Source organism: Bufo bufo, chromosome 7 (genome assembly GCF_905171765.1).
Source record: "Bufo bufo chromosome 7, aBufBuf1.1, whole genome shotgun sequence".
Lineage (NCBI taxonomy): Eukaryota > Metazoa > Chordata > Amphibia > Anura > Bufonidae > Bufo > Bufo bufo.
Genome location: NC_053395.1, coordinates 60024915 through 60034246, shown reverse-complemented (window position 1 = coordinate 60034246; position 9332 = coordinate 60024915). Strand labels below are relative to the sequence as shown.

The 9332-nt window shown below is 50.1% G+C and overlaps 1 protein-coding gene across 2 annotated transcripts in view; it reads left to right on the top strand.

Annotated features, from left to right (window-relative positions):
- Positions 1–459: 459 nt before the first annotated feature.
- Positions 460–9332, top strand: part of PARN (poly(A)-specific ribonuclease) — a 134895-nt gene continuing 126022 nt past the window's right edge. For both annotated transcript variants that reach the window (XM_040439640.1, XM_040439639.1), the window contains exons 1-2: positions 460–589; positions 4689–4766. In XM_040439640.1, coding sequence (XP_040295574.1) covers positions 571–589; positions 4689–4766 — 97 coding nt within the window. In that variant the 5' untranslated portion in view covers positions 460–570. The remainder of the gene's footprint in view (positions 590–4688; positions 4767–9332) is intronic.

The window sequence follows — 9332 nt, the reverse complement described above, 5'->3', positions numbered from 1 at the left end:
TTACAGAAGGGAACATAATAAAAAATATATATATACACATTTTAATTGCAGGTTGTGCTATTAACAACATTTTTTTTTTTTAAATGTGAAAAAACAGGCATTTTCCAGGGTATACAAAAAATTAAAATGCCATAAATTCCCACCTATTACTAAAAAAAAAGTGCAAAATGATTAACACAGCCAAGACCTTTACACCGAGAATACACCTGATCAGGAAGGGTTAATAGTCTCATTCTATATGGACCCTGGAAGAAATCTTCCTGCTCTAGAGATCACCCCCTGGATCCCCGGAGCAGAGCTGTGCGCAGGCGCAGACCGCATCACGACGTCTATTCACTAAGCCGCTGACTGCTCTGATGATGGAGCGGACGGAGATGAGAGAATTTCGTCGCCCCACTCTGATTGGTCGTCCGTCCTAGACCACGCCTTCCAGGTAGGCGCGGCCTGCCTCGGCTTCCAAGATGGTCTGTCTAGGAGCGGGCAGTGCTGAGATCCGGAAGTGTTACCCCGGGGGCGGAGCTTCATGGCCTCCTAGGCTCCCGTCAGTGTGTGCTGGTGCGGTCCTCAAGCATGGAAATCACCTGGCGCAGTGAGTGGAGCACGTGCGTCTGTGTGCGGGCTGCCGCGGGCGCCCTCGTGTGTCTGTGTGTGGCGTCTGCTTTATGTCTAGTGCGGTGTGTGACTACGACTCCCAGCATGGACGTGCTGAGACTGGTAGACCATGGGTATAGTATGTGTCAGCCCTGTGTATGGGGGTACATGACACTGGAGGTGTGTGCCTGGCATGTATCTCTGACCTGCGCCATGTCTCACAATGGGCTGCGGTGGTCAGAGACCTACTACAAGATAAAGGTTAGGGCTACGTTCACAAATGCGTTTTTTGCTGGATCTGGCAGAGGATCAACAAACACATCCGGTCAGAATGGATCTGGTTTAATTATCTGTAAAATCAACAAGACTGATCTGGCACTAAAACCATTGGAAGTCAATGGGCGCCCGATCCAGGGGTTTTTTGTGCCTGAAAAAAATGCATCCGGCACCGTTGACTTAGGGTCCATTCACATGTCCGTAGTGTATTGTGGATCTGCAATACACCCGGCCGGCCCCCCATAGAACTGCCTATTCTTGTCCGCAATTGCGGACCGGAATAGGACATGTTCTATTTTTTTCGGGATCTGCGGACTGGAAGATCGGGGCCGCGTTCCGGAAATGCGGACAGCACACATCTCTTCTGGCCCCATAGAGAATGAATAGGTCTGGATCCATTCCGCGACATTGCGGAACTGATCCGGACCCATTGTACGGACGTGTAAATGGACCCTAAGGCCTCCTGCACACGAACGTATTTTTTTGCGGTCCGCAAAAACGGGTCCCGTTTTTCCGTGATCCGTGACCGTTTTTTCGTCCGTGGGTCTTCCTTGATTTTTGGAGGATCCACGGACATGAAAAAAAAGTCGTTTTGGTGTCCGCCTGGCCGTGCGGAGCCAAACGGATCCGTCCTGAATTACAATGCAAGTCAATGGGGACGGATCCGTTTGACGTTGACACAATATGGTGCCATTTCAAACGGATCCGTCCCCATTGACTTTCAATGTAAAGTCTGGAGTCCCTTTTATACCATCGGATCGGAGTTTTCTCCAATCCGATGGTATATTTTAACTTGAAGCGTCCCCATCACCATGGGAACGCCTCTATGTTAGAATATACTGTCGGATATGAGTTAGATCGTGAAACCTCATTTCCGACAGTATATTCTAACACAGAGGCGTTCCCATGGTGATGGGGACGCTTCTAGTTAGAATATACTACAAACTGTGTACATGACTGCCCCCTGCTGCCTAGCAGCATCCGATCTCTTACAGGGGGCCGTGATCAGCACAATTAACCCCTCAGGTGCCGCACCTGAAGGGGTTAATTGTACTATCATATCCCCCTGTAAGAGATCAGGGCTGCCAGGCAGCAGGGGGCAGACCCCCCCCCCCCCCAGTTTGAATATCATTGGTGGCCAGTGCGGCCCCCCCCCCCCCTTCCTCCCTCTATTGTAATAATTCGTTGGTGGCACAGTGTGCACCCCCCCCCCCCTTCCTCCCTCTATTGTAATAATTCGTTGGTGGCACAGTGTGCGCCCCCCCCCCCTTCCTCCCTCTATTGTAATAATTCGTTGGTGGCACAGTGTGCGCCCCCCCCCCCCTTCCTCCCTCTATTGTAATAATTCGTTGGTGGCACAGTGTGCGCCCCTCCTCCCTCTATTGTAATAAATCGTTGGTGGCACAGTGTGCGCCCCCGTTGGCCCCCCCTCCCTCTATAGCATTAACAACATTGGTGGCCAGTGTGCGGCCTCCCATCTCCCCTCCCCCCCCCCCCCCCCCATCATTGGTGGCAGCGGAGTTCCGATCCGAGTCCCAGTTTAATCGCTGGGGCTCCGATCGGTAACCATGGCAACCAGGACGCTACTACAGTCCTGGTTGCCATGGTTACTTAGCAATAGTACAATAGTAGAAGATTCATACTTACCTGGGAGCTGCGATGTCTGTGTCCGGCCGGGAGCTCCTCCTACTGGTAAGTGACAGTTCATTTAGCAATGACACTTACCAGTAGGTGGAGCTCCCGGCCGGACACGAACATCGCAGCAGCAGCCAGCAGCAGGTAAGTATGAATCTTCTACTATTGTACTATTGCTAAGTAACCATGGCAACCAGGACTGTAGTAGCGTCCTGGTTTCCATGGTTACCGATCGGAGCCCCAGCGATTAAACTGGGACTCGGATCGGAACTCCGCTGCCACCAATGATGGGGGGGGGGGGGAGAGGGGAGATGGGAGGCCGCACACTGGCCACCAATGTTGTTAATGCTATAGAGGGAGGGGGGGGGGCGCACACTGTGCTACCAACAAATTATTACAATAGAGGGAGGGGGGGGGGGGGGGGCGCACACTGTGCCACCAACAAATTATTACAATAGAGGGAGAAAGGGGGGGGGGGCGCACTGGCCACCAATGATATTCAAACTGTGTACATGACTGCCCCCTGCTGCCTGGCAGCATCCGATCTCTTACAGGGGGCCGTGATCAGCACAATTAACCCCTTCAGGTGCCGCACCTGAAGGGGTTAATTGTGCTGATCACGGCCCCCTGTAAGAGATCGGGTGCTGCCAGGCAGCAGGGGGCAGTCTTGTACACAGTTTGTAGTGTATTCTAACTAGAAGCGTCGCCATCACCATGGGAACGCTTCTGTGTTAGAATATACTGTCGGTTCTGAGTTTTCACGAAGTGAAAACTCAGCTTTGAAAAAGCTTTTATGCAGACGGATCTTCGGATCCGTCTGTATAAAAACTAACCTACGGCCCTGGATCACGGACACGGATGCCAATCTTGTGTGCATCCGTGTTCTTTCACGGACCCATTGACTTGAATGGGTCCGTGAACCGTTGGCCGTGAAAAAAATAGGACAGGTCATATTTTTTTCATGGCCAGGAAACACGGATCACGGATGCGGCTGCAAAACGGTGCATTTTCCGATTTTTCCACGGACCCATTGAAAGTCAGACCCATTGGTCAGCTGTGGGGCGGCTGCGGTGCTCACCGAAGTGCTGCCACCTCATCAAACAGCTGATTGCTGCGGTGCCAAATTCCCTGCTGCTGCGCTACTTTTTTTTTCCATGGAAAGAAGATGCCTAGGACCATTATGGCAGCTTTTGTCCAATGACCGGTTACATGCCTCATGTATGGTGGTCTAAATGCTGTCCGTGTGCTTTCTGGGTGTAGATTAGACGGAAAACGTTGGCACATTAGTCAATGGGTCAATTTACCATCGGCCTACGCGGGGACAATCGCAGCATGTGATACTTTGGTCTGATATTTGCACTGTACGTGACCATTCTGGTCAATGAGTCAACATAAAAAAAACTGACCGCACCTGGGCGCCATCCCACTGTGGCCCATTTAAAATCGCCCTTTTGTAGTGGATCAGTTTAAAGGGGTTGTCCGGTTTCTGCCTGCAATAAAGAAGTGATCATTACAACCCTGGCAGATCCCACGCCGCTGATCTGGTTCTCGTGGCCGGGATCTGTTTACCCGACTACAGGGGTGACTAGTGTTGAGCGAACTTGTGTTTTAAGTTCGATTTCGGGTTCGGGTTATCGAAGAATCGCATTATTGATTCCGCTACCACGGACCATAACAGAATTTAGAATCCATAATGCGATTCTTCGATAACACGAACCCGAACTTAAAACACAAGTTCGCTCAACACTAGTGGTGACGTCACGTTGACAACTTGTGGCCCCAGCAGTGCACTGAAGAGGCCAGGGATTGGCTGCAGCAGTCTTGTGGTGTTGACATGATGTCACTGCTGCATCCCCGTAAAAATCCCCGGCCAGGAGAACCAGAGCAGTGAGGCGCGATCTGACAGGTAAGTACTGATCACTTTGTTATTGCAGGTGGGTCCCGTGCTATCCATTTTCCTCCTAAAATTGGACAACCCCTTTAATGAAGCTCCTCTGATGAGCCTGGGTGTACTCACTTTCTGCAATGGACAATGAATTCCATTCATCTGAAAGCAGTACTACAACCCCCATTCAGATGCACGGAGCGGCTGCATACATTTCTGTGACCGATCTGCCGTCTGTGTCATTAGCGTTTCCAATCAATGATTGAGAAGGGCAGTTTGATTCTTTATTTTTATTTCCCAGATTTTAAGGAACACTTACCGACAGTTTGTCAGGCTATTGCGGAGGCAGACTTCTTGGCTATTGATGGAGAATTTTCAGGTATTTATTTTTATATATTTGAGACATTTTACCAGTTTGGATACAATGTAACTGTGTACAAGTGACCAGTAATTATTGAGTGGAGCAACAATGCAGAATCACTTCACCTACTGCCTTAGGCCTCATGCACACGGCCGAGAGCGGTCCGTGGTAACCCGGCCGGGATTCCTTCTGACAGCAGGAGCGCACGGCGTCATTGGTTGCTATGACGCCGTGCGCTTCATGCCGCCGCTGCTGTACAGTGATACACTCGTATAGATCATACGAGTGTATCACTGCACGGCGTCATAGCAACCAATGACGCCGTGCGCTCCTGCTGTCAGCAGGAATCCCGGCCGGGTTACCACGGACCGCTCTCGGCCGTGTGCATGAGGCCTTAGTGTGGGTGCTGATTCATTTTGCGTATATTCAGATATTGGCTTTATATTGTGTTTTCCCTAATATCAGTGTTGGACTGGGGTACCTAAGGGCCCACCAGTAAAATACATTCTGGGGGCCTACTTTACAGCAACATGCAAACATTATCTGCTCACGCGGCAGCAAGACTCGGGATGGTTGATTATGGCGGTCCCTCCAGCAACTTTGAGAGGGCAGGTACCAGCGGAAAGAGGATGCTGGTTGGTCTGGAGGTCTTCTCAGCCACCAAATGCATCTATACTAATAAACTAGGTAGTTTTTTTTAAACCATATGCCAATATTATATATTTTTTTTAATATGCTCATAGGCTGGTTGAGATGCTGTATGCTGCCTATCTATATGTAGTGCCATTGTGCAGAGGTTGGTAGACTAGGGGCCCACCTTGCTCAGGGGTCTGCCAGGGATTCACCTTTTCCCCTGGCTTAACTGATGTTTTGCCTCAATTGTGCAAAAATTGTATTACCCATAGTTCCAAATTGGCCGGTCAGTTTATAGTCCAGTGCACTTTACTGGTTTTCCACTGCCCTTGTATGTGTCCTCATATCCATGACCTCCCACACAGTATAAGGCCTCATGCACACAGTCGTAGGCGGCCTGGGACCATATTGCGGCCCACAAACAGCATGTCCGCAATATATGGGCACTGGCTGTGTGCGCACCGTATCACGGAGGCGGACACGTTCACATGAATGGGTGCGCAATCCGGAAGATATGGTGCGATGTGGAACAGAGGCATGGATCGGAAGTCCACGGAAGCACTACGGAGTGCTTCAATGGGTTTTCATTTTGTGCCTCCGCACCGCAAAAAGTAGTGCATGCTAGTGAATGGTTCGGTGAGATGGTGAGCACACGGCTGGTGCCCGTATATATTGCAGACCCTCTATTTGCAGTCTGCAATACGGGCACGTGCCACCTACGGTCGTGTGCATGAGACCTTATACAGTCCTCAGACTGGACAGCCTAAAACCGGTGATACATTCCCATTAAAGGCAATCTGTCACCTGTTCTGCCAGTTAAAACCACGTATTGACAAACTTCCTATTTTATTTTATGATTGTAGATTATTTCATTTTTTTTTTTTTTTAATTCTATTTCCTGAAAGGGTGGATCTGTGGATGAGGCTGTTGTGGAGGGGTGGATCTGTGGATGAGGCTGTTGTGGAGGGGTGGATCTGTGGATGAGGCTGTTGTGGAGGGGTGGATCTGTGGATGAGGCTGTTGTGGAGGGGTGGATCTGTGGATGAGGCTGTTGTGGAGGGGTGGATCTGTGGATGAGGCTGTTGTGGAGGGGTGGATCTGTGGATGAGGCTGTTGTGGAGGGGTGGATCTGTGGATGAGGCTGTTGTGGAGGGGTGGATCTGTGGATGAGGCTGTTGTGGAGGGGTGGATCTGTGGATGAGGCTGTTGTGGTGGGGTGGATCTGTGGATGAGGCTGTTGTGGTGGGGTGGATCTGTGGATGACGCTGTTGTGGTGGGGTGGATCTGTGGATGACGCTGGAGGGGAGGGGAGGGGGGGTTCTGTGGATGACGCTGTAGTGGGGGGGATCTGTGGATGACGCTGTAGTGGGGGGGATCTGTGGATGACGCTGTAGTGGGGGGGATCTGTGGATGACGCTGTAGTGGGGGGGATCTGTGGATGACGCTGTAGTGGGGGGGATCTGTGGATGACGCTGTAGTGGGGGGGATCTGTGGATGACGCTGTAGTGGGGGGGATCTGTGGATGACGCTGTAGTGGGGGGGATCTGTGGATGACGCTGTAGTGGGGGGGATCTGTGGATGACGCTGTAGTGGGGGGGATCTGTGGATGACGCTGTAGTGGGGGGGATCTGTGGATGACGCTGTAGTGGGGGGGATCTGTGGATGACGCTGTAGTGGGGGGGATCTGTGGATGACGCTGTAGTGGGGGGGATCTGTGGATGACGCTGTAGTGGGGGGGATCTGTGGATGACGCTGTAGTGGGGGGGATCTGTGGATGACGCTGTAGTGGGGGGGATCTGTGGATGACGCTGTAGTGGGGGGGATCTGTGGATGACGCTGTAGTGGGGGGGATCTGTGGATGACGCTGTAGTGGGGGGGATCTGTGGATGACGCTGTAGTGGGGGGGATCTGTGGATGACGCTGTAGTGGGGGGGATCTGTGGATGACGCTGTAGTGGGGGGGATCTGTGGATGACGCTGTAGTGGGGAGGAGGGGGGGATCTGTGGATGACGCTGTAGTGGGGAGGAGGGGGGGATCTGTGGATGACGCTGGAGGGGAGGGGCGGGATCTGTGGATGACGCTGTAGTGGAGTGGATCTGTGGATGACGCTATATAGCATCTTATGCTATATGTGTAATCCACAGATTCCCCCCCCCCCCCCCCCCCCCCCCCAATTACAGTGTCCCCCAATACACCGGGCCCGCCGCTCACAGCAGTATACGTATCTAAACAGTAATCCTTAACCTCGAGTAACTTTAAGGCCTCCTGCACACGACCGTTTCCCCCCCCCCCCGTTTACTTGCCGTTTTTTTGCGTTCCGTATACGGAACCATTCATTTCAATGGTTCCGCAAAAAAAAAAACGGAATGTACTCTGTATGCATTCAGTTTCCGTATTTCCGTTCCGTTCAAAGATAGAACATGTCCTATTATTGCCCGCAAATCACGTTCCGTGGCTCCATTCAAGTCAATGGGTCCGCAAAAAAAGGAACACATATGGAAATGCATCCGTATGTCTTCTGTTTCCGTTCCGTTTTTTGCGGAATCATCTATTTAAAATGTTATGCCCAGCCCAATTTTATCTATGTAATTTCTGTATACTGTATATGCCGAACAGAAACACAACAGATCCGTGAAAAACGGGCCGCAAAACACTGAAAAAGCCGTACGGTCGTGTGCAGGAGGCCTAAAGCAGCGCTATACTGTTTGTTTACTACTTACAATCAAGCTCCGGTAACGGGCAGAGTGGGCGGCGGCGTAGCGTCACTCACTCATGTCACGCTCCTGCTTCATTCGTAACGTGTGACGTTACGCCGCCTCCCGCTCTGCCTGTAACCGGAGCTTGATTGTAAGTAGTAAACAAACAGGATAGCGCTGCTTTAAAGTTACTGGAGGTTAAGGATTAGTGTTTAGATATGTATACCACTGTGAGCGGCAGGGCCCGGTGTAAGGCTCCATTCACATGTCCGCAATTCTTTTCCGCATTTTGCGGAACAGAATTGCAGCCCCATTCATTTCGATGTGCTGTCCGGATCCGGAAATGCGGATCCGCACTTCCGGGTCCGCAATTCCTTTCCCGAAAAAAATAGAACATGTCCTATTCTTGTCCGCACATTGCTGGTGTCCATGTTTTGCGGATCCGCAAAACATATACGGATGTGTGAATGGACCCTTAGAGTACAGTGACTGCACCGGGCCCCACTGCAAGTTGCCAGCCTCAAGCTCCTCCTCCCTCCCCGCTGATACATCGCTGCGCTGTGCGATGTATCAGCGTTAGCGATGTAAAAATGGCAGCTTTCGCCCCATAAGACGCACTGCCATTTCCCCCCCACTTTTGGGGGGAAAAAAGTGCATCTTATGGGGCGAAAAATACAGGTAGGTAGTGAAGGGTGCCAAATTTCAGGAAGATTGGATAATATTTAGAGGTTGCACACTTTGTTCAGTTTTGTAAAAGTAGGCAAAAAATGATATTTTTTGTAATGTTAATTACTTTTATTGGGAACTAGAATTCACAAACTTAAAATAATATTAACTAGACACTAAGATTAATAGGTAATATGATAGGCAAAACGTGTTATTAATCAACTTTTAACGATGCAATCCCTTCTTTTGTTAGCTTGGTGACGACTTTTCTGTGATGCTCGACTATCCTCAACAAGAATTGTTTTTGTTGTTCGTCCCTGACCAGGGTGGATTTGATTTAAATCACTAGTCAGTAAGGCTTGATTTAAATCCTAGTTTTCTACATAAAGACTAATTCTTGCTGGTATAACTTATAATATGCAAGTAGATGAAGATTTAAACAACTTTTCATATTAGTTTGATTAGGTTGATTCTGCATTCATAGGATTAAGATATTTTTCTCAACTCTGTTCATGTTATAACATTTTTGCTGTGAAGAAGAGGCATGTGATCTCTGCTGAGTCAAATTCAGTTTTGAGAACTGCAAAAG